At 37.3% G+C, this 26,698-nt stretch overlaps 1 protein-coding gene across 3 annotated transcripts in view; it reads left to right on the top strand.

Moving 5' to 3' along the window:
• The window catches only part of LOC135738335 (kelch-like protein 29), a 325,496-nt gene that overhangs the window by 235,131 nt on the left and 63,667 nt on the right, over nucleotides 1–26,698 (top strand). For all 3 annotated transcript variants that reach the window (XM_065256340.2, XM_065256342.2, XM_065256341.2), the window contains exon 9: nucleotides 16,942–17,140. In XM_065256340.2, coding sequence (XP_065112412.1) covers nucleotides 16,942–17,140 — 199 coding nt within the window. The remainder of the gene's footprint in view (nucleotides 1–16,941; nucleotides 17,141–26,698) is intronic.

The raw sequence follows: 26,698 nt of genomic DNA, 5'->3' as shown, positions 1-26,698 counted from the left end.
GTCTCTTTGACTGTATGTATGTCTGTCTGTCTGTCTTTTTGACTGTATGTCTGTGTCTTTCATTGTCTGTCTGTCTCTTTGATGTTGTCTGTCTCTTTCTGTCTGTCTGTCTGTCTGTCTGTCTGTCTGTCTGTCTGTCTGTCTCTTTGACTGTATGTATGTCTGTCTGTCTGTCTGTCTTTTTGACTGTATGTCTGTGTCTTTCATTGTCTGACTGTCTGTCTCTTTGACTGTCTGTCTGTCTGTCTGTCTTTCTCTCTCTGTCTGTCTGTCTGTCTGTCTGTCTTTTTGAATGTATGTCTGTGTCTTTGACTGTCTGTCCGTCTCTTTGACTGTCTGTCTGTCTCTTTCTGTCTGTCTGTCTATTTAATTGTCTATTTCTGACTGTCTGTCTGTCTGTCTGTCTGTCTGTCTGTCTGCCTGCCTGCCTGCCTGTCTGTCCCTTTAACTGTCTATTTCTGATTGTCTGTCTGTCTTTTTGTGTGTTTGACTGTCTGTCTCTTTGGTCGTCAGAATGTCTGTCTCTTTAATGGTTTCTTTTTGTCTGTCTGTCTGTCAGTTTCTGTTTTTCTGTCTTTCTCTTTAACTGTCTGTTTCTGTCTGTCTGTCTGACTCACTATTTGATCATCTGTATGTCTTTTTGACTGTCTGTCTGTCTCTTTGGCTCTCTATCTGTCTTACTGATTATCTGTCTGTGTCTTTAACGGTCTGTTTCTGACTGTTTGTCTGTCTGTTTGACGGTCTGTCGGTCTCTTTGACTGTCTGTCTGTCACATATGTCTGTCTCTTTGTCATTATGACTGTCTCTCTCTCTTTGTCATTTTGATTGTCTGTCTGTTTGCCAATCTGTCTCGTTGATTGCTTGTTTATACAGGCATGACTGTCTCTCTGTTTCTTTTTCTGTCTGTCTATCTGTTTGTCTGTATCTCACTTTGTCTGTTTTTCTCTCCTTGTCATACTGTGTTTTTGACTCTGTCTGTCCTTCTCTTTCTGTATATGTCTGCCTGTCTCTTTCTCTGTGTGTATCAATGACTGTTTTAATGTCTCTGATTTTGTCTCTTTCTCTGTCAGTCGGTCTGTCTTTTTGACTGTCTATCTCTCTTTTTTCTCTATCTGCCTGTTGTCTGTCCTTCTCTGTTTCTCTTTCTCTGTCTGTGTGTCTTTGACTATATGTCTGTCTGTCTCTAACTGTCTCTCTTTGTGCTTTTCACCCACTGCCAGTCTTCACTAAAGGAAATTTGATTGAAACCACTGACATTTCCTAAGGATAAATCTGCTCCAGTTGTCACACTGGCAAATATTTGCTGTTACTCTTAGCAATCGTTTGTTCCTGCGTTTTTCTATCTGTGAAAGTGTACTGAAGTCAGAGATGGATGAGATACGGGGATTGCGGCCGAAAGTATAGATAATGTAAAACTAACTATTGTTACGCTTCACGCTAAATTAGCGGGCGCGCCATTACGCGTGTGGGCTGTGATTGCACGAGCAGTGATGTATGGATCTTTATTGTGTGGTCCTTCACGCGGATACACAATTTGCATTAGGTTATTACAGTGAGTCAACATGCTTTTATGCGCTTGTAACACAGGGGCTCGTGTGGGCCGCTGGGGAGCGAGCAGAGCTTTAAATAGAGGCTCTTACTACACACCTGGGATCAGCGGCGAGTGCTTGCATGAGATGTGAACGATCAGCCCTGTCCTAATGGTAGTAAATGATCCATGCTTTGTCCTTGGTTTCATAGTCATGATATACTGAATGGTGCTACGTAGTACGTACTGTAGATTTCCACGTTACAGTTTAATTTAAGAACTAGCAGATTACAAAGGAAGATTTGCTAGAGGGTTAAACATTTATATTTAAACAACAAAGTGTGAGATATTATGAATTTAGTCTTGTTGAATTTTGTGCAAACTTCGATAACTGAACCGTTTCTCAACCGTGTCTCATTACCTTTATGTACAAAGCCGCACGTGTAAAACCCAAAATCAGGACGTGTCTGAGGCTTGTTCTAAACCTTGTCCCCTAATCTGTGCCACCTGTGCCCCTGCTGCGACAGGGCAGCAGTCACGCTGTCACTCAAACGCAAAATAAACTTCCCAAGATTGCTAACAGCACGACATCGGTTCTGCTAAAGATCAGGCCCTATCCCGCCGAGCGCCAAATCCTTTCTGCCTCCGCGGCACGTCCGAATCCGGGCCACACGCTTTCAATTAGAGCCCCTTCTCCCACCTTCCAAAAGTCCAGTGCAGCGAGGCGATCACAGAAACGCGCCTCCTACAATTTCATATGACGCTTTATCGCGACTGGCAAGGCCGCCTGGCAAAGGAGGTTGATTAATTGCATCTCCTCTGAGAAAAGACCTAATATGCAGCTGAAAAGAGTGCTTAATGATGGTTTTTGCACGAGGGGGCAATCTGCATTCACCCTAGGAAGGGATATCTAATTCAGCAGTCAGAAAATAACAATGACTGCGGTGTCGTGGATGTTCAGTCCTGGCAGACAGTACTCATTAGCTGATGGGGTCATGTTTGACTTAAGGGCATGGAGAGGAATCTTTCCATTTCAGCGTTTTAATGAGATCAGAACTTCTTGAATTTGCAGATGTTACCCAAGACTTTAACCTCAAACCGCCCAATTCAATTTTCACTTACAAAGACACAGAGAGTGAATTAGCCGACTAAAATTAGCATTTAGTGGAGATTAAAAGTAGGTTTTCTTTTTTTAAATAAATTGATGGGATGGAAGAAGAATCCTGAAAAAACATATTGAATGGTTATTGGGAGGCAGCATTTCAAGGCAGGAAAGCAAATATGGGATTAGTTTTCCCAAAGGCACTCTTTGTTTATATTTCAAACAGAATTCCATTACGCTACCTATAAAGGCCGTCCAAATGCGTTTCCCAGAGCTGCCTTTATGCTGCCAAAGTCATTGGGAGACAACCTTTGGTTACGAACGCATAGTCAGTCAGGATATTAAGTAAAGATCATGTTCCATTTGGACAACTCTTAAGGTGATTTTCTCAATATTTAGATTTGTTTTGCACCCTGAGAGTCCAGATTTTCAGTAATAGTTGTAATCATGAATATCAGCTGACGTCACTCACTTGTCTTCCGCCATTTTGAGTACCTGAAGTGGTCGCAAAAGAACTAGAAGCTATGCCTTTAATATGTTGTGAGCATCAAAATTGCTATTTTTACAATGCTAAGAAGGCTCGACACAACATGATATTTTGCTCGAAGTATCACCTGTGTCTCTACACGTGAACTCGAACATTGAGAACATTGTTTGTGTAAACAGTTGTTTGTGTAGTTTGGTAGCAGCGGACAGGGATCGAGTAGGCATCACACCCTAACCAAGATATTTTTTAAGTAGCATTTCTTTTAATGACCATCGAGGTGCGAAATGTTGTCTTTCGTAGCCATTTCCCGTATCCGTAAAAATCATAGACAGTAAAAGATAAGAAATCCGTAAATCGTATCAAGCTAGGCAATGATTGTCGGTAGCCTACTGGTACTCTGTAGGTACTCAAGATGGCAGCAGGCAACTGGAATGATGTAAAAGGTCACATGACTGATATTCATGATTCATGAATACGTATCTAATTAAAAAATACACTTATGGCTGTTTTGTGGTTCACTTTATATGATATGATGTAATATATGATATAAAATGTGATGTGATAATACGGTAAGGTACAATACGGTACGATGCAATATGGAACCGTTCGGGGAACACAATATAATATCGTATGATACAACATGATACATTATAATGTCATATATATATATATATATATATAGAGAGAGAGAGAGAGAGAGAGAGAGAGAGAGAGAGAGAGAGATTTATATTTATGGATTTTATTACACAATGGTCTGTAATGCTTGACTCTGATTGGCCAGTGACGACATTCTGAGGTTTGTTATTCCTAGATAACAACTGCTTAAAACTAATAACACAGCTTCAGCCAGCTCCTCAGAGTCATCTTGACAGGTGCCATTTAAAACTTTCAAATATTTTTTTTTTATAAATATTCAGAATTAATAAAATAAATTAGATTTTATTTACAAATGAAAAAAACAAATACGTTCATCTTGTTTGAACTTTGAACTTGTTTGAATTTGGCTTCAAGCTCAGGAAACAGTTTAATTTTGTGAGAGGTTTGCATTTCTTACAAATAAGTGAATAACGTGCTCCTCTGCATTTTAATTAATAAAAAAGCTTTTCATTTATGAAAGGATGTTAAACAAAACTTTAACCTCACCCTGCACCTTCAATCTTCACTTACAAAGACACAGAGAGTGAATAAGCCGACTAAAATTAGCATTTAGTGGAAATTAAAAGAAAGTTTTCTTCTTAAATAAAATGATGAGAATAAAATAAATGAGACTTTATTTACAAATGATTAAACCAAACATGTTTATCTTGTTTAAACTTTGAACTTGTTTGAATGCATCTTGTCTTAAAGCTGAGGAAACATGTGTTCCTCGACCACACATATTTTTTTATTAATAAATACGCTTTTCATTAATAAATGGTTTGTTAGGATAGGACAATATTTGACCGAGATACTAAAAATGTGAGGGTGCAAAAAAAATCAAAATATTGAGAAAATCGCCTTTAAAGTTGTCAAAATTAAGTCCTTAACAACATATTACTAATGATAAGTACATTTTTTATATATTTACAGTAGGAAATGTATTACTTATCTTCATGGAACATGATCTTTACTTAATATCCTGATGATTTTTGACATAAAAAAATATAATTTTGAAGCATACAATTGTTGGCTATTTCTACAAAAATACCCATGCGACTGGTTTTGTGATCCAAGGTCACATATATCAAATTATTTTTTTGTGTACATATATTTACTCATGTGGCAAGTAGCCATGTATTAAGCAAAATACATGTTGCTTATGCATCACAGTGGTTTATTTATCCACATTTACATACCATTACTTTTATATATAAGTATAGAGTATAACGCTAAAAATAAACCCATGTAAAGGATACAGTCAGCATATGCAGTTCTTTGATATTTCTGTGTATATATGTGTTGTGTTCAGTCAGCTTCAAACACTGAAAGCCAGGCGTAAGGCCAGCTGAATCTCGCTTCAACTCACACAGACTTTCTTTTCTCTTCTGTTCATCTTTTTATTTTGCACATGTGTTCTCTCGCTGTCTCTCTCTCTCTCTCGATCTGTCTGTCTCTCAGGAAGGGATTCCCCCCGGCTGAACTCTTTTGTTGTGTGTGTGTGTGTGTGAGAGAGAGAGAGAGAGAGAGAGAGAGAGAGAGAGAGAGAGAGAGAGAGAATATATTTCAGTGGCTCATCTATTTCTGCTTGGCTGATGCTGAAGACTAAATAAAGTTTCTCCACACTGGTGTCTTTTGCATAAAAACAATGTGAAGTCTCAAGCACACATATGCTCTGTTGCAAAACCTATCGAGTTGCTTACGGAGGCGGCGCTTTAAGGCATCGTAGACGCGCTCCTGACGTGAAGGCTGTTCCACTGGGTAGGCATCTTAATTATGCTGCCTTCCTAAGACAAGCAGCATCATATTTGTCCTTCACAGAGAAGGCAATCCAAGAATGCATTTGTGTGTGCAAAATAAATCAGAATACAATAAATATATAATATAAAAGTCTGGCAAATAAGATGGCATGCAAGGCCACCGAATTTTTTTTCGTGAAATGATTATAAATAAGCATGTTTTAGGTTGTATTTGTTAACATTAGTTAATACATTAGCTAACATAAACTAACAATGCACAATACTTCAGCATTTATTCATCTTAATTCATCTTAATTTCAGCATTTAGTAATACATTTATAAAACCAAACCTTGTAACTGTTAACATCAGTTAATGGACAATTGAACTAACATGAACAATTGTATTGACATTAACTAACATTAACAAAGATTCATAAATGCTGAAAATCGATATTGCTTATTGTTATTTCATGTTAGCTAATGCATTTACTAATGTTAACCAAATTCAACTTTTACCAAATATTAATTTACCAAATTAACATTAATGTACTTTAAGACAGGCCAGGACATGCGGTGAACAGATTTCTAATCCTTTTAGGCAGCTTCACCTCCAGTCTCCAAATCTGATTGTGTTCAAAATGTTTTAAATCAGCCACATATGAGATTTCTTGAATTAGAAGACATATAGCCAGAAAGCTATAGACAATGCCTGCTTTTACCCTGGAAAGAAATAAAAAAGGTCTGTATGCATCACCTGCATGTAAAATCACATTAAGACCCCCAACAGGCTCACATCTTTCCTCTGTCATTCAGCACAGCGTGGAACATCGTTTAGACCTGACGTTAGAGTCTGCGTCCGTTACTTTTGTGCTTGAATCTGGTTTTGGTTTTCATGGATTGAGTTGCATGCTCAGGTAGGCAATGAGGTGTGTAGGTGTCGTCTCTGAGACAAAAAACCGAAAAGGTGAGATTGTGTGCTGTCTAGGATCGGTAAGCCAATAGCTCTTGCATTTTGAATGAATTTAGAAGATGCGTAAACCTTCTTTAACTATTTCGCCGACAGCATTTTAAAAAAAAAGTTGCCAGCCAACGCCTGCATTTTTTATGATTTTTACAAAAGTTTAATGCCTTCCAGACAATTTTCTTCTATAAATATATAAACATACATTATGTCAAATGAAAGAACAGACCCTCTGCTTTCAAACAAACAAAAAAAACCTTTTTATCATATCGTCTTTTTTATCACCTCATAAATATTGGTAGGTTTCTTCAAAAATACAAAATTTTAAGCAAAAAAAAAAATGCATTTTTGTAAAGGACTTTTGTTAGATATCAGATTCAGAATGATCAAAACATACACAGAGTTTTTACTGTTTTTGAATCAGTTGGTGCTATAGTGTTTTATAAAGTGGGTAAGAGTGACACCTAGTGGATAATAGCAGAAATATGGATTGCCGTAAAAACTCCTCATTGCACTGCAAAACATGATTGTAAAGAATTTTTTTTTTTTTTTTTGTCTTGTTTTCAGTAAAAATATCTAAAAATTCTTAAATTAAGATGCTTTTTCTTGATGAGCAAAATGACCTAAGAAAATAAGTCTAGTTTTTAGACCAAAAATATCAAATTTAAGTGATTTTGTGCATAAAACAAGCAAACAAATCTGCCAATTGGGTAAGCAAAATGTTCTTGAATTTTTCTTGAATTTACAGTTTAAGAAAAATTTTCAAGATTTTTTTCTTACCCCATTGGCAGATTTTTTTGCTAGTTTTATGCACAAAATCACTTAAATTTTTGGTTAAGACGTTTTAGATGTTTTTACTGAAAACAAGACAAAAATACTAAGAATTAAATTTGTTTCTTGAAAATAATTTTTTGCAGTGTGGCAGGGAAGCGTTTTCTCTTAATTGACAAGATAACTCGCCAATGGCGGGGAAAAGAGTTGTATCCACTTTGAGAGGATGGGTTGATGTGATAAGCCTTGGGTAAGCAGAGTTTAATCACTTGCTTAATTGTAAAAGTGGTTATCAGGGTGATGCTTTGCAGTTGCTAGGTGGTTTTGAGTTGCAAGCACCCATACATCTCTGATGTTTTGGTCCCTATTGTCCATTTATTTTGGGGCGACACGGTGGCTCAGTGGATAGCACTGTTGCCTCACAGCAAGAAGGTCTCCGGTTTAAGCCTCGGCCGGGTCGGGAGGTCTTTCAGTGTTGAGTTTGCATGTTCTCCCTGTGCCAACGTTGCGTAGGTTTACTCCGGGTACTCCGGTTACCCCGGACAGTCCAAAGACCTGGTTAGGTGCCAAATTGTCCTTCCCCAAGTTGTGTAGATAAATCAGCTCTTGCCATGAATATTAACATAGATGCTGGAATGGCGTTAATAAATAAGTATTATTTGGTCCTCTGCTTTGTAAAATTTGCAAATCTGATCACTTATAAACAGGCCCACACAGAATCTGTGCCCACGTAACTTAAAATTAGATCACTCGGCATTGTACAGTTATACAGATCCAAAATGGATGTTTGCTTATTAAATGCTTTTTCTAATTTGGTGATGAATCTGAAATGCTTTCAGCCACCAATGAGCGTGTTGTACTTTCAGCTCTGTTGAACACCACATCTCACACATTTACCTCTGAGAAAATGTGAGAATAAAAAGTGTCTCGGGGTGGTTATAGCTCTCCTCTCCTTAAGCCGCACAATTTCAGGTATCTCTCACATCCGCAGCACAAACGGCTTTGGACGATATACACACTGAGATTTAATACTCACTGTTGTGGATTTGTTCACATCTATAACCGTAATTTGTAGCCTTCATTGATAATGTCAGTACCTTTCGGGATCTCTGCAGCCCTCAGGCATGCATCTCCGAGCATCTGTTGTCCAGACAGCTAGAGTCCCATCATGGGTCCCTAATTCTCGGTGGTGATCAACAAGTGACAATTACATTACAGAGACCTTCTGTCTCTCGGGGTCTTGGGCGATATAAAGAAAACGTGTTAGCGGCATGCTCGGACACGAAGACAAATAGCTCTAGAGAGAACGGGGATCAGCGGTGTATGAATTAGAGTTGATTTGCGAAGACGACCCCGGCACGCCCTCCTAATGAAGTCCGCCAGGTGGAACAGAGGAGACCGGCTTAAGCCCAGGATGTCAGGTCGTTTTAACATTGATTTAATGCGTGTAGGAGATTGGCGTTTTTAAGCTCATTGACAGATTGAGTTTAGCACTGGAGCTAGATACTTGAATTTAAATGAGACTCGGGAACGTTTGTTTGTAGTTCATGCCTTCAGCACTGCTGTGCTTTTATGCCTGAATAGTTCACACAATAGCATGTGATGGGTGAGTTTTGTGTGTTGTGTAGTGGGTTAGAGGTCAGCGAGGGGAAAACAGTCCGACACATCTGCGTTGATTTGCTTGAAGTGAAACCATGCCGAAACAAACCTGAATGTTCCCGTGGGCTTTCCGCATCATGCAGATTGAACTGAAACTACAGTGGACAGAAACATCTAAAATCCATTGTGCTGCTATTATGTCCGCATACAAGACTGACAACAACTTAACATTAGATTTTGTGTGTGGTGTGTATGTATTGTATTGTATATAATGTATATGTATTGCACGGATGCAGCTTTAGTAGAGACCTTTAGCGTAGCCCTACATTTAAATAATACAGTATAGATGCAAAAGCTGCTAAACACCACCTCCGCCAAAAATGAGATAAAGATGCTCTTGGCATATATTATACGTTCAGCAAATACTTGTGCTTTAAATCCGCTTAATCCCGGCCTCAGGCCATTGAGAAATGTTGGTTTATTGGCTGAATCCGTCCCTTTTTCGCAGTCCCTTTTTTAAGTCCACTTAAGTGCACAGATAAAGAATTTGATGAAGGACAATGTGCGTATGGGGCAGATTTCTTAAAAAGTTTTTCTACTTGGTTAAATCATGTTTACTTTATATATTAGGATATTGCCCAAATTCTTGAACCCATACCCTGTATTGAGAAAGAACATTAAAGAGTGACTGGAGAGAGATAGGGGTGGGATTGAGAAACGACCTTCGATCACAATCAAACTTGGGTCCCTTTTGAGTACTTGGACGTGAAAACAGCACAACACAAATGTGGCAGCCACATGGAGCACGACGCCCCCTAATGTGAATTCTGTGAAAAATGTTTTTAGTTGCACCCTTAGTGATTTTGCATCTCTTTTACTTTATGTCTTGTCCAAAGAAGTGGATGCATGCACTTAGAGGGTTTTGCAGTAAAAGACCAATAATACCAATAAAATGACTATAGTGAAATGTGTGCAAATAACGCATATCAGTTATGCTTCACTTCTGGTCCTGATCACACTGTTGGGGCTTAGTTCTGCGATAACAACCTGCTGCCTGAACATTATTCCGCTTATTACATGGCTATTTACCTCATAAGTAAGGTAGGGAGCATTAAATATCAAACATTTTTATTGAATACACACCTTCCTTAAAGAAAACACATTTACTTTCGGTTCACTGCAAAAAATGACGTTCTTAGTATATAACTTAGTATTTTTGTCTTATTTTCAGTACAAATATCAAAAACTTCTTAAATCAAGATGCATTTTATTGATAAGAAAAATGACCAAAGAAAATAATAAAAAATTTGTCAATTTTTTTTTAAACAAGCAAAAAAATCTGCCAATGGGATGAAAAAATTCTTTAAAAGTATTTAAGAAAAAGTAAACTTTTTAAAAAAAAAAGTCTTACCCCATTTGCAGATTTTTTTTAAGCACAAATTCACTTAAATTTGATGTTTTAAGACTTTTTTTGCTAATCAAGAAAAAAAGTGTTTTGATTTAAGAATTTTTTAATATTTGTACTGAAAACAAGAAAAAAATAACAAGAAAGTAATTTTTGCACACTGCAAAACGACCCAAGAAAATGAGTCTAAGATTTTAGACCAAACACATCAAATTTAAGTGATTTTGTGCATAAAACAAGCAAAAAATATTGCCAATGGGATAAGCAAATTTTTCTTGAATTTAGTGTTTAAGAAAAATGTTCAAGATTTTTGCTTACCCCATTGGCAGATTTTTTGCTTGTTTTATGCACAAAATCAAAAATGACGTTCTTAGTATATAACTTAGTATTTTTGTCTTATTTTCAGTACAAATATCAAAACCTTCTTAAATCAAGATGCATTTTATTGATAAGCAAAATGACCAAAGAAAATAATAAAAAATTTGGACAAATTTTTTTTAAACAAGCAAAAAAATCTGCCAATGGGATGAAAAAATTCTTAAAAAGTATTTAAGAAAAATAAACTTATTTAAAAAAAGTCTTACCCCATTTGCAGATTTTTTTTAAGCACAAATTCACTTAAATTTGATATTTTAAGACTTTTTTTGCTAATCAAGAAAAAAAGTGTTTTGATTTAAGAATTTTTTAATATTTGTACTGAAAACAAGAAAAAAATAACAAGAAAGTAATTTTTGCACACTGCAAAACGACCCAAGAAAATAAGTCTAGTTTTTAGAGCAAACACATTAAATTTAAGTGATTTTGTGCATAAAACAAGCAAAAAATATTGCCAATGGGTTAAGCAAATTTTTCTTGAATTTAGTGTTTAAGAAAAATGTTCAAGATTTTTGCTTACCCCATTGGCAGATTTTTTTGCTTGTTTTATGCACAAAATCAAAAATGACGTTCTTAGTACATAACTTAATATTTTTGTCTTATTTTCAGTACAAATATCAAAACCTTCTTAAATCAAGATGCATTTTATTCATAAGCAAAATGACCAAAGAAAATAATAAAAAATTTGGACAATTTTTTTTAAGCAAGCAAAAAAATCTGCCAATGGGATGAAAAAATTCTTAAAAAGTATTTAAGAAAAAGTAAACTTATTTTAAAAAAAGTCTTACCCCATTTGCGCGAGTTGAAAAATGTTAACTTTGGCTGAAAAACACGCCGCCGCTGCAACCAATCAGGAACTTGATTTAGGTGTTGACGTGATTACAGGAAGCGAGCAGAGTCGCAGAAGCCCCTCCCATGCGGTGAATTTCCACGTGAATGTTTTGATGACTAGAATTTCACATGTGGCTTTCATGCGTGAATGAAGCGTGTAAACATAATGTTCAAGCGGCAAACTAGACGCGGTAGACGCAAATTTGTTGCCTCAAATGCGGCTGGTGTGAACCCACGGTAAGATAAGACAAGCCGTTTAAATGTCACGAAAACAATATTTAGTTTAATAATTTCTAAATATAATGTCATAGATTTTAATAAAATAAATTTTTTGTGTAATATTAAACTGTACCTGTCACAATGATATGCATCATCCGGGTTACTGTGTTCTGGCCAATCAGAATCTAGCATTTTGGACAGTCGTGTAATAATGACCTTTTCATTGCCATTTAAGTGCCTGATAAAAAAAATAATAATAATTTACAAGAAAACATGGAAGATGCAGTTTGTTAGGATAGGACAGTATTTGACCAAGATACAACTATTTGAAAATCTGAGGGTGCAAAAAATCTTAATATTGAGAAAATTGCCTTTAAAGTTGTCGAAATTAAGTCTTTAGCAACACATTACTAATGATAAATAAAAGAAAAATCGATAATGTTGACCCATACAATGTAGGGTTGGCTATTGCTACAAATATACTTGTGCAACTTATGACTGGTTTTGTGGTTGAGGATCACACATATGTGTGTGTGTGTGTGTGTGTGTGTGTGTGTGTGTGTGTGTGTGTGTGTACATACAGTAGTGTGCAAGCATTCATTGGTATACATACAAGGACACAGATATTCACTGTAGTTTTTCCTGGATCTTCATAATGCTAAATCCTACAGGAACTTTCAGTTTTATTTCAGTACACACACGCACACATATGTATATAAATGATATAACAGGACCCAGGGCTACTTGCATGCTACATTAAACCTTGACTGACATTAGTGTTCAGGATGCGTGTCTGCTGTAAAAACTGATGTGTAAATTACATTGTGGATCACAGTGGAATTATTCTCAGTTTAATCTGAGTTTGTGATTTTCTCCCTCTGTTGCATTTTTTATTCTTCATGATGAAATCTGTGTCTTTCTCACCTTCTGTAGTACTGCATATTTTATCACTATCGTTTAATCGGCCAGCGCAAGACAGGAGCTCGCAAGCCCCAGCAACTCATTTCGTTCTTCAGATTCATGGTCTTAGGCAGGGGCGTCATGCACCAATTTTTTTTAAGGGGGCACAGTGTCAACAGCTCCCAGAAATTTGTGTATACACAGACATCAAACGAAATATGATAGAGCTTTCAGTCTTTTCCATGGCACTTACATTTCTAACAATCTGAAAACCCCTGCTTTCATGCAAAAACCTCCAAAATAAAAGTGATGACTAACTTTCATATCAAATACTATTCAATCGGAATAATGACACATTTGCATCATATTCACATCTGAAACGGCATGTTTTATTAAAGTCTTAATGGCTTGTTTAATTGTGTCATTAATGCATTTTGCACAACAACTACATTATCATATAAAATTTATGTAATTTTAAATCCATAAAGTATATAAACAACGAAAATGACATCAGCTATAGCCACGTGATTGATTTTAATGTTCAATAATGATTTTAAAAAATATGTTTAGATACAATTATTAGAGGAACGGATTTTTGCATTAAATTTTACCTCATGTGAGCATGTGAGATTCCGCGCCCGCGTGAACTTTGGCGAACTTTGGCGTTGTGCCAAGAAGATGAATCTCTACTAATATAACGTTGAGACGGTCACATTTAAAACCATACATTTTCTACACAGAGAAGGTTAACTGCACATTACCGTACTGGGGTTTGGAAATGTTGTGAGCGTTTCTAACACGTTTTAATTCCTCAGATAGCCAAATGCAGCAGCAAGCCAGCAACAGCAGAGAGCTCGTGAGCGCGCCCAGACACTGATGACGTCTGCGGCTGCGCTCTGACTGCAGCGCCAGCTGCCGCCAGAATAAAAGTAATGTAACATGATCAAAACACGATCAAAACGGCGAAAATCTCCGAAAAGTGACAAGGATGCAGCACAGAATGTATATTATTGTGCATATTAACAGATTAAAAGTCAAATAACAGATTAATGGACGCTTATTTGATTTAGAGGTTGGATGCAAAATCCATTGGCTCAAATAAACCAAGGGGGCAGGTGCCCCCTCAGTTTGAATGGGCATGACGCCTCTGGTCTTAGGTCTCGATGGCCGGGTCGAGCCGGGAGCTCGTGATTATTTTCTCTAGCCTGTCCAGAGCGGTTTGGCCAGGTTGGCTAAATCCATTCGCTGGCAGTCGTGTGGAGAGAGGAGGGGGAGCGTCCGTCTGCCGTGACATTATTTTAGATCAGATTCTCACTGGGATGAAGCCAAAGCTGCCACCCGTATTATCTGATCTCACAGTTAGGAGTAAGAAACAGCACACTGCTATTTGATCTCGTGGGGTGGGCATATGCGTAGAACAAACAGCCAATTAAATCTTTTCGTTTATACGAAGGTGCTCATGAGGGCTGTAAAGACGGACCGCTTAACGTTTCAACGAGAGAAAGTCTGGCAGTGCGGCAGTGAGGTACACCGAAAAGTTAAGATCAATAAGCACATTCAGGATGGTTTAGCCAAGTACACGTAAGGCCAGGCTGGGAGCTGGCAGACATTTCCGAAATCTCTCTCGGGCCGTTGCTTGCGTCTGGCTTCCTGCCTTCTATTGTTTGGAGAACATGTTTGCTATACAAACTGTTTATCTTTAGGGGAGCTGGTGAAGGATGTCGAGAGATTTACAGCTTCTTATACTGAATTCTGCAGGGTAGAAAAGCTGTCACTGGGACCGTTGTACCTAAAGAGACCTGAGGCTGGGATTAAGCAGATTTTAAAGCGAATGTATTTGATGAACGTATAATGCCGAGAGCATTTGGTTAATATCACTATCTAATTTTGCCGTTTATCGCATCTGAGCTCCTCAAATCCCTTTTCATGTTAACGTGAACAAAAAGTGGAAAGTGAAGGTCAGATGGGGTAAAATCTCTTTTGAGAGCCAACAGAAACCCAGGTGTTCAAGCGGCCCGTGTCTGTTTTTATACGGATGTTTGCGTAATGCGTTGTGAGCACTGAGGTGAGAGGTCGGGTTGGCTGCTGTCCCTGTCAACTCATGTTTACAGCATTTAACGCTGACGTGAGCAAAAGCCCCACTGAGGATGACTCTGAACAAACAAGCAATCTGGCCATAGATAGCTTCACCATAGCAACCCCTAACTCACCCGCTTTCGCTGCGTCCAAAATCTGATCGGTGTTCATTGCAGGCAGTAGATGGAAGGTAGAAAGACATAAAGACTAATCGTAACATCTGGTCTGTTTAATGTATCATACGCTGGTTTTTCTTTAAAGCCAGCAATGAATATGTCCGTTAAAGAAAGTGCTATCACACAATCCATTGCCTGTGAAATCATTAAAGTGCTCCCTTAGCTGGTCTCCCAGACTGGTTTTAGCTGGTTATGCTGTTGTAGCAGGCTGGTTCTAGAGGGGTTCTTAGCTGGTCAGGCTGGGGTGCATTTCCCAAAAGCATCGTGCTTACCTATTAGCAACTTAGTTGGTTGGAAATGGGAAATTGCATTGCACGGTTAGCAACGACGCTTTTGGGAAACACACCCCTGGAAGACCAGCTCACCCACCAGCTTGACCAGGCTGGATGCTTGGGTTGGCTGGTTTTAGCTGGTTTAAGATGGAAGTAGGTGGTTTAGCTGGTTTTCCAGCCTGGTTTTAGCTGCTCAAGCTGGTCTTAGCTGGTCAGCCTGAAAGACCAGTTGACTTACCAGCTAAAACCAAGTTTCCAGCCTGGTCAAGCTGGTGGGTCTGGTGGTCTTCCAGGCCGACCAGCTAAAAAGTGGCCAAACCCCTCTAAAACTAACCTGCCACACCAGCTAACATCAAACTTGGAGACAAATTAAAACCAGCTTACCATCTTAGGCTGGTTTTTAGCTAAGTTGGCCAAGCTTCCGGCCTGGTCAAGCTGGTTTAGGCTGGTGGTTCAGCTGGTCTTCCAGCCTGGCCAGCTAAAAAGTGTCCAAAACCCCTCTAAAATCAGCCTGCTACACCAGCTGAACCAACTTAAATCAAGCTTGGGGACCAAATAAAACCAGCTTACCATCTTAGGCTGGTTTTTAGCTAAATTGGCCAAGCTTCCAGCCTGGTCAAGCTGGTGGGTCTGGTGGTCTTCCAGGCCGTCCAGCTAAAAAGTGGCCAAACCCCTATAAAACTAGCCTGCCACACCAGCTAACATCAAACTTGGAGACAAATTAAAACCAGCTTACCATCTTAGGCTGGTTTTTAGCTAAATTGGCCAAGCTTCAAGATTGGTCAAGCTGGTTAAGCTGGTGGTTCAGCTGGTCTTCCAGCCTGGCCAGCTTAAAAGTGTCCAAATCCCCTCTGATACTAGCCTGCTTAACCAGCTAAAATCAGGCTTAAAGACCAATTAAAACCAGCTTAGGCTGTTTTTAGCTAAGTTGGCCAAGCTTCCGGCCTGGTCAAGCTGGTTTAGGCTGGTGGTTCAGCTGGTCTTCCAGCCTGGCCAGCTAAAAAGTGTCCAAAACCCCTCTAAAATCAGCCTGCTACACCAGCTGAACCAACTTAAATCAAGCTTGGAGACCAAATAAAACCAGCTTACCATCTTAGGCTGGTTTTTAGCTAAATTGGCCAAGCTTCCAGCCTGGTCAAGCTGGTGGGTCAGCTGGTCTTCCAGCCTGGCCAGCTAAAACGTGTCCAAATCCCCTTTAAACCTAGCCTGCTACACCAGCTTACACAGCTAAAATCGGGCTTGGAGACCAATTAAAACCAGCTTAGGCTGTTTTTAGCTAAGTTCGCCAAGCTTCCAGCCTAAATTGGCCAAGCTTCCGGTCAACCTGGTTTAAGCTGGTGGGTCAGCTGGTCTTCCAGCCTGACTAGCTAAAAAGTGGCCAAAACACCCCTAAAACTAGACTGCTACACCAGCTTAACCATCTTAAACCAGGCTGGAAGACCAGCTAAAACCAGGCTGAAAGACTAGCTGAAACCAGGCTGGGATACCAGCTAACCATCATAGGCTGGTTTTTAGCTAAGTTGGCCAAAGTTTCAGCCTGGTCAAGCTGGTTTAAGCTGGTGGGTCAGGTGGTCTATAATTTTTTGAGATTCCATCCCAGTTAGTATGCTACTATTAAAGTGTGCTGCCTAGGTAGTAGGTGGTGAGATGCAGCACACTACACTACCTGTTGGTTTGGGAACAGAGCAGTTGACTAACTGGGCAGTTGGGCAGCAGGACAGTCACAGTTATTTTTGGAGACAGCTGAGAGACATGAGTCCATCTCGCGTTCACATACATTCATGAGGATTGATTGGCAGACTGTTGAATATATTTCTAATTTTTCCTTTTTCATCATTTTCCTCTTTCTCTCTCTCTTTTGCAGCATATATCTGAGTTGCTGGCTATTGTTAGACTTCCATTCATCCACCCCAGTTACCTGCTGAACGTGGTGGACAATGAGGAGCTGATTAAATCATCCGAGGCCTGCAGAGACCTGGTCAACGAAGCTAAGCGCTACCACATGCTGCCTCACGCCCGGCAGGAGATGCAGACGCCCAGGACGCGGCCGAGACTCTCTGCAGGTGAGTCGCAATTTGAGCCATACGACTTATCTGTCTTACTAATCACCAGCTTGCTGCTTTTCTTCCGCAGCCAATCAGTGTCTTTGTTGGTGATCGTGATATCCAATCTGAATCTCCAATCACAGCTCTTGGCTCTGCCAGGGTGCAAATTACGGTTCATATGCTAAACCAGTTTGTTTTTTTAAAAGAATAGGTTTCCAGTCTCGATACAGAATACTACAAATAATGATTGCTAAACGATCTGCTTTTGGTCAGACTTTTGCTCTTGATGGGGTCAGTGATGCTGTGTTGGATTGGTCATCGTGATGCTCAAACAAACAAAGTTTTGATAGCCCTACAGATAAACAGTGTTTGAATATTAAACTAGAATAAAGTGTTATACTACTGAAATGACAAATTTTTATGGCTGTACACTTGCTGTCTGTTGTTTGGAGTACATGTTGCTAAACAAATAGTTTTCCTTTTGGCGAGCTGGGTGAAGGATGTCAAGAGGTTTACAGCAAGTGATTTATTGTGCTGGGATCTATAATGGAACGCCAACCCTAAAAAGTCCAAATGAAATGGAGCGTGTTTACTTTATTAACACACACTCTTGGTTTTATTGCGCACACTGACAATATCAAAGTCCACCACAATCAATTTCAGACTTGCATTTAAGCCTTGTATGAAACTATATGAAAAGTATTTTCCCAATTCAATAAATTCTTGAAAAAAATCAAGGCATGCTATACATTTTTTGTTGAATATGCTATTTAACTTCTTAATATGTTACATTACAAAGTTGTAAAGGCCCTTCTTGTTAACTTTTGGCTGTGCTGTAGGTGTCAAAATATATGAAACTTAATAGATTGCACCTAGGTAATGTGACCCTGGAGCACAGGTGTATTTGAATAGTTTGGATCCATGAAAACCACTATTTTCTGTTACTTTCATATAGCATCTTTAGGTTATAATAACATTGAAAATTCAAATCCATCATTTTATTTTCAAAGGTTTATTATAAAAACTGATCATTTTTTCCGCACAATCCAATAAATCCATGTATTTTTTTCAAAATAAATCTATTGAATTAATATATAAATGTGCATCAATCTTTGCCATGTTATTCATTTAGTTGACTAGTGGTAAACACTGAATAAAAAATAAACATTAATGGCATTAATCAAAACACTTACTCGCAATCGCGCAAAGAAAACGGTTTGGGTGAAGTCGTGGAGACCGCGGGAACATGGTCCATCTCTGCTCTTCACATCAACTTCACTTTGTGCTGCGCCATGACTGCTTCCGTTTTCCATCATCTTGCTTTCTGATTGGATATTGTTTAGTTTCATGTGATAATCTTAAGAGCGTGTGCGTGTTTTTCCTCTTGGTTCCCCTCACACATCAAGATTTCGGATCATAAATATTAAACATTTTTAATATTTACGATTCGCGATCGGGTTGGCTATGACGTACTTCTGATCAGGTTTGAATACTCTAAACACACCTCACAGGCTCACACCAATGCAAAATCTGTTTAAATAATCTGTTGAACCATTAGTTAATCGGGAAGTTAATCGGGACATAACTTGGATTGTTGAAAGGGGGGATATTGACCCAAAATCAGCCCGATTATCTTTTGGTGCAACCAGCATTTTGGAAAAGTTTTTCATAAGATTCCCTGGTTTCAATGTGTTAGCATTACAGAAGCTTGATGCTGTTGGGAGAACATTGTTTCTTCCCCGTCACAGAAAACCATCACAGGTTTATCAATGCCATTAAAATTATTATTGTGTTTGTTTGTTTGTTGATCATGAACTACAAAATAGATGAGGAAAACTATGATTCTGTGTGTATTTAAAGGGATAGTTCGGCCAAAAACGATATTAAACCCATGATTTACTCACCCCCAAGCTGTCCGAGTTGCATATGTCCATCGTTTTTCAGACAAACACATTTTCGGATATTTTAGAAAATGTTTTAGATCTTTCAGTTGATTAAATGTAATGTTACGGGGTCCACGACCTTCAAGTCAAAAAAAAGTGCGTCCATCCTTCACAAATTAAATTCAAACGGCTCCAGGATGATAAACAAAGGTCTTCTGAGGGTAATCCGCGCGGTGTTGTTGTAGAAATATCCATATTTAAAACTTTATTAAAGAAAATAAATACCTTGCGGTAGCGCCGCCATCTTAGACTCCTCTGTATTCAGGAGAGAGTATTAGCGTAGTGTACGCACTTTTCTCAGTGACGTATGACAAATTCGGAGGGCACAGAGCAGCAGCAGAGTAGCCTCCGTAGGCTGCGTAAGCTCTCATCCTGAATGCGGACGCGACTAAGATGGCGGAGCTACCGGAAGGTATTTATTTACGTTAATAAAGTTTTAAATATGGATATTTCTACAACAACACCGCACAGATTACCCTCAGAAGACCTTTGTTTATCATCCTGGAGCCGTTTGAATTTAATTTGTGAAGGATGGACGCACTTTTTTTTGACTTGAAGGTCGTGGACCCCGTAACATTACATTTAATCAACTGAAAGATCTAAAACATTTTCTAAAATATCCGAAAATGTGTTTGTCTGAAAAACAATGGACATATGCAACTCAGACAGCTTGGGGGTGAGTAAATCATGGGTTTAATATCATTTTTGGCCGAACTATCCCTTTAAAGTGTCGACAATAATGTTTACAATGCGTGGAATGGTGCACTGTGATTGGTTAAGCGGATTCATTGCATTATGCGAGAAAGGAGCCTTTGTCGCGGTTTGAAAAGGGAGAAAAGATGACAGAAAAACACGGGGGATATTGGATTTTGCGTAAAAATTAGGAATTTACTTTTAAATACTGACCAGATACAATACTAATTTTTGTTTAAAAATGGCGGTCATCGCGTTTTGGAACCAAACTCTTCATTTCTTGCAATAGCCAACAATTTTTGCCAGAAGCAAAAAAATCAAAATAAACATTAACTGGAGTAGATGCCATTTTTTTATTATGTTGCCTTTTTATTAAAAAATTACTTGAATAAAAGATGGTAGCATTCGGAATGTACTCTTTTTGTCTTTCTCTCTCTAATAAAAAAGTGAGATTCTGGAAATGAGATCTGTAACTGGATCCGTTGGGTAGGAAAAATAATTTCAGTTGTAGCGGAGTTTAGCTCTGACAGGTGAACAGACATACTGTGCGTTAAATTAGAGATAAAGTGAGTGGGTCCAATATCATTTGTCTTAAAAAGAGGATAGGTCTAGTCCCACCCATATATAATGTTTCAAATGTATGATTCAAAATTATCTATTTTTTATGCCAAAAATCATCAGGATATTCGGTAAAGATCAAGGTATTTTGTACATTTCCCTCTGTAAATATATACATTTATTTGGACAACCTTAAATGCGATTTTCTCAATATTTAGATTTTTTCACCTTCAGATTTCATAGTTCATCAAAGTTGTCCTAACACAAGAACGGGTACAAATTTTAAGAAAATGTTTTGATTCATTTCAAATGTTGATTAGTATTTAAATAGTTGTTTCAATAGTAATATTATCCTTTTCAAACAAATCATACATCAATGAAAAGCTTAATTGTGACTGGTTTTGTGGTCCAGGGTCACAAATGACTGTTGCATACGGATCACAGTCTCTTAAAAAATTAAAAATGTGTAATGCCGTCTTCATCTTCAACAAGTGCCATAAATTCCCCGTTGTGTCTTTGTCTGGTCACCGTTGATCTCGTCGGTCGCTCTGATTGTATCTAAAGTCGATCTCAGAGCGCTGTAAAAATGCAAGCAAACTAATTTATGGTTCAATAAGACTGTCCACATGCAGCCCGCTGAATCACTCACACTTTCTCCAGCCTCCGTGATTCCCACTGCAGGACGTGAACCTGTGAGTGAGCTGTACATTTATTTAATCTTGATATACTGTGGCTCTCTTTCACTCGCCCCTGAGTTTTATTGATCTTTGTTTGCTGCAGTATTAGAAGTGAAGCTCTCCCACACTAGATGAAGATCTTTCTCTCAGGAACAATATCACAAACACCTCACAATTACCACATCATATTTATCAGTCTTCAGGAAGCTTTTGCTGAGCTACAAGTTACTTATAATGTAAGCCGGTAAACTACAGTCTGCTCTTGTGAAATGTAGTGCGGTTGCCTTGAATATATGTTTTATGTGTAGTGTAGCTTTTTGAAGAGATGAAATCTTTTAAAAATCATTAATTAATTGTTTGATTAATCTTTTTTATCCAATTAGGGTAGTATTTGCAAAACACAATAGCTGTTTTTCCATCCAAATTGCAAGTTTTTGCAGAAACTTGAACTTAGCATAAAAAATGCCGGTAACACTTAAAGTAGGGTTGTTGGTTAAGATTAGTTAGTGCCCCTATTTCATTGATAAAAAACAACGTTATTTTGTGTATTTTGTGTAATAAATTGTGTTTGTGTAGTTCATGGTTAAAAAACACATTATTTTCCACATAACGTAAATTTTTGTTGCTCCAGATAACCCTGCCTTCCTCATACACAGAAATGTGACACTCCTTACCATGATTGAACGAATCGCTCACAATGCAATGCTAACAGGCGTTAACTTACAGGCTGTAAATCTAAAGCGATAGGAATTATGATAATGTCGGTCTTGTCTACATCACCAATCCCAGGAAGTAAACTGTTGCCTACAATCCGTGTGTTTGTTGTAGTCCAAAAAAGGGATTTACATTGGAGACAATAACTCGCGTCATCGTTTACTTTGGGGTTTGTACCATTTGTTAACATGTACTAACACACACTTACACACCAAAGAAAATTTAAAATTGTGATTTGGACGATATTGCTCTTTAACACATAAAATGAACTAACAATGAACAATACTTGTATTTAATTTGTATTGGCATTAACTAACGTTACACTGTAAAAAGTAAAAGTTGGATTAATTTAAAAGTGAACTTAATTGGTAACCCCTAAATAAATCATATTTTATCAACTTAATTTTTCTCACTTTAAGTAAAACAAATTAAGTTTAAGCTTAATATTTGATTGGAGAAAAAAAATATTGAAAATTTTTCTTAAACACTAAATTCGAGAAAAACTCAAGAAGAATTAGCTCATCAAGCAAAAGCATCTTAATTTAAGAATTTTTACTCAAAAACAAGACAAAAATACTAAGATTTTTTTTTTCTTGAAAATCAGTTTTTGCAGTGTACCAATTGAAGTAATTTTAAAAAGTAGATCCAACTTTCATTTTTTTACAGTGTAAAGGTGCGTTCGCATTATAACGATAACTATATTAGCATCCACATCAAAATGATAAATTTATGCTAATTTCCTCAGGCTTGTGGCACTCACGTAAAGAACTTATTGCCTTTAAAGGCGTTAACTTATATTGGTTATTTCTTATAATAAAATTTTTTGCAATTGTTTACAAGTCACTGTTTCAAATGGACTCTGTAGACGGAAAGAAGCAAGCAACTTCCAGCACAATCCAGACACTTATGGAAACTCCTCGTAAGTTTAAAAAAAATCCTTCTCTAGTGCGGCCAAAATAGTGCGTGACCGGCGTCGGAGAAAAGACAAGAGTAAACATCGGATTGACATATGATGCTTGAGGGAGCTCCGGTCAGCGCTGGGTATGAAAACAGACCTTGAGCAGGTTTCCTTTTTACTGCAAAGGTAAGACATAGTTACAGGGTATCTGTAATATATTATGTTATTGTGTTTTGTGGTGTAATGCTAATGACAGCATTTATTTTGTGGTGTAATGCTAACGATAGCATGTAGCACAGGACCGTTTCAAAAGTTACTTTCTTATATGAATTATCTTTATTCAGAGCACTAAGATTGTGAGTGTCGGGAGTGTGTTTTACAGTGTTCTGTTACAAAACTTTTAGAAGTAGACTTCTGTTGAAAATAAAGTAGCACTGCAACAAAATTTTAGCACTGCTAAAATATGGTCTGTCAAACAAACCTTACAGTAGTGTAACTTTTCTTACATTTGTAAACATGCTGGTGAATCTCAATGAGCTGTCTGTGGTTGCTATGGCAACTCTGGTTGTTGTGGTCATGCTCGTACGAGTGTGCCCACCGAGTACGAGCATGAGACTGGCTGCAGTTTCTATAACGGCCACTGGTGTCAGTAACGGTTAGAAATTTCTCAACTTACGGACAGCCCCTTTAAGTGATTTTGTGCATAAAACAAGCAAAAAAAATCTGCCAATGGGTTAGCAAAGTTTTCTTAATTTTTTTTTATTTAGTGTCTAAGAAAAATGTTCAAGATTTTTTTGCTTACCCCATTGGCAGATTTTTTTGCTCACTTAAATTTGATATTTTAGGTCTAAAAACTAGCCTTTTTCTTGGGTCGTTTTGCTCATCAAGAAAACACATCTTTTTTAAGAATTTTTAGATATTTTTACTGAAAACAAGACAAAAATACTAAGAATTTTTTTTCTTGAAAATCATTTTTTGCAGTGCAAAAGATTGCATTGATGGATAGATTTACAAAGTATTTCATCTACATTTTCTACTATAATAATATAATAAAAAATAGACTCCGTCTAGGCCTGGCAAATACTATAAATGTTTATATTGCTTACACGTGCTGTGTGAAACAAGCCGTGCATGGTGATTGAGTGTGCGTTCAATGACAAATATATTTTATGGACGATAATAAAAACAAATCTGCTAATGGGGTAAGCAAATTTCTCTTGAATTTTTCTTGAATTTAGTGTTTAAGAAAAATGTTCAAGATTTTTGAAAATACATATTGGGAAAGGTACATATTGGCAGTTCAATTATTTGTACCTTAATGGTACTTATTAGGACCTTTTTTAAAGGGTACTGCCCCAGTAACAGCTTTGTACCTTTATTTTTGACAGTTTTTTCCACAAAACAAAGAAAGTTAAAATGGTTTGAAGCACCTGAGGGTGAAGAAACAATGACAGATTTCAAGTGAACTGTCTCTATGTTTGTTGCATCATTACCCTTTAGTGAGCTGCATCCCATCATTGATGTTTACTGTATTCTGTATTCATCAAAACTACTTCCAATGAAAGTTTAGAGAAGAGATAGTTATTGTTTTGGTCATGTAGTAAGCCGGAGGCCACAGAACACCTCACTGCCCACTTGATTCGCCCGAATTCTGCATAATAAACCTCTCGAGATGTTTTGTAAATAAGAGTTTCCAATCTTTCAGAACATTATGTTTGTTTTTACATTAAAAGTACCTGTAGCCTTTGCTCTCCAAGCGATTTTTCCTACTCGGCAGCCAGAACTCTGAGACTCCAGTTAATAAGGTAAAGTTAGTTTAATTATTCTCTGAAAGGTATTAGGAGCTCTGCGTGAGTGTCGCTCAGCAGAAGTTATTTTCTGCCTGGAAGAGTTAAAGTAATTGGTAAACAAGTATCACTTTAGGATGCTTTAGTGAGTTTTGTTCAATGCTATGGTTTGACAGCCGGTAAACAAAAGTGATATTTTAAACTGTGGTCAGCTTTAGTTTGAATTGTTGTGTGCAAGTTGTTCAGATAAGATTTCACAAACATGCAAAGTGCTTGGACCAGTGGCAGCTGGTGACTGCTTTTCCGAGGGGCGCAAATTCAAAATATGTGTTCGGAGTGTCAAGTGTGTTGCTCGTGTTTTCAAAATATGTGTTTTTGATGCATCATGTGCATCATGCGTTTTGTCAAAATGAGTGCCTGCTGCACGTGCATCAAAACTGTTTATGGTAAAAGAGACGCTTACATTCACAAAATACACTAACTTAGCAGTAAAGTCTTGTGCATGAGATTATGGGAGGATCTGGCAAATGCGATACATTCAAATCTGGCAAATGCATCTCTTTTATCATAAACCCTTTAGACGCATGTGCAGCAGGCACTTATTTTGACAAGACATATGATGCACATATGTTCACGTGACGTGCCAAACACATATTTTGAAATGAGGAAACACACACATGACGGGCTTCATACATTCACTGCAAAAAAAGTCTAAAATTAAGATGCTTTTTCTTGATGAGCAAAACGACCCAAGAAAATAAGTCTAGTTTTTAGAACAAAAATATCAAATTTAAGTGATTTTGTGCATAAAGCAAGCAAAAAAATCTGCCAATAGGGTAAGAAAAATAACTTGAACATTTTTCTTAAACAATAACTTCAAGAAAAAATCAACACAAATTTGCTTACCCCATTGGCAGATTTGTTTTGCTTTTATACACAAAATCACTTAAATTAGATATTTTTGGTCTAAAAATACACTGCAAAAAATGATTTTCAAGAAAAAAACGTATTATTTTTGTCTTGTTTTTAGTAAAAATATCTAAAAATTCTTAGATTACGATGCTTTATCTTGATGAGCAAAACGACACTAGAAAATTAGTCTAGTTTTTAGACCAAAAATATTAAATTTAAGTTGTTTTGTGCATAAAACAAGCAAAAAAATCTGGCAATGGGGTAAGCAACTTTTTCTTGCATTTTTCTTGAATTTAGTGTTTAAGATAAATGTTCAAGATTTTTTTGCTTACCCCATTGGCAGATATTTTTGCTTGTTTTATGCACAAAATCACTTAAATTTGATATTTTTGGTCTAAAAACTAGACTTTTTATGCTAATGAAGACAAAGTATCTTAATTTAAGAATTTTTAGTTATTTTTTCTGAAAACAAGACAAAAATACTAAGAAAATATTTTTTTGAAAATCATTTTTTGCAGTGTATAAACTTATTTTCTTGGGTCGTTTTTCTCATCAAGAAAAGGCATCTTAATTTAAGAATTTTTAGATATTTTTACTGAAAACATGACAAAAATTCTAAGAATTTTTTTCTTGAAATTTTTTTTTTGAAGTGTTGTGATGACCTTCGCATCGAGCGCCCTCGAAAAAGAAGTCACCGGCCACCACTGGCTTGGACACAAAGTCATGTTTATTCACTAACTAACAAGTACTATAATAGACCATGTTTACCATATTTTTGTACATGCACAATAGTACCATAGTATCTTTTATATTTCTTGTGGTTTCTTGTAAATATTAAATACCATGATACCATGGAAAGCAGTGGGAATGTGGTAATGATTCAGTATCCTAGTATATATAAAAAGTAGGGGTGTTTATTAGTGATGCACCAATGTATCGGCCGCCGATATTTATCGGCCGCCGATATTTATCGGCCGATTTTTGATGAATTTGAAACCATTCGCATATCGGCAATAGCACGAGAAAGGCAGATACCGATTGTTTATTAATTAACTGCATAAAGAAATCCATTATATGTAAAAAAAAAAAAGAGTTCATGTTGTTAATAAAATAAATGCTGAATAGCAAAAACCACCTTTGAAGGTTGTTGTGCTGTCTTATTATATTTGTTTTAGCTTAATTTGTGCCTCTCTTATTATGTTGGTCAGTTAAATGTTAATTAGATCCAGTAATTATTGTAAAAAAAAATTATTTGATGCAGAAATAAACTAGCTAATAGACCAACTGTATAGTATTGTATACGAGTGTTTAATATCGGTATCGGCATCGGTATCGGCCAGAAGTTGTCTGTTTAAATCGGTATCGGCCCAAAAAAATCCTATCGGTGCATCCCT

Source organism: Paramisgurnus dabryanus, chromosome 12 (assembly GCF_030506205.2).
Source record: "Paramisgurnus dabryanus chromosome 12, PD_genome_1.1, whole genome shotgun sequence".
NCBI classification, from domain to species: domain Eukaryota; kingdom Metazoa; phylum Chordata; class Actinopteri; order Cypriniformes; family Cobitidae; genus Paramisgurnus; species Paramisgurnus dabryanus.
The sequence above is the reverse complement of the archived record's forward strand: the minus strand, read 5'-3'. Positions and strand labels throughout refer to the sequence as shown.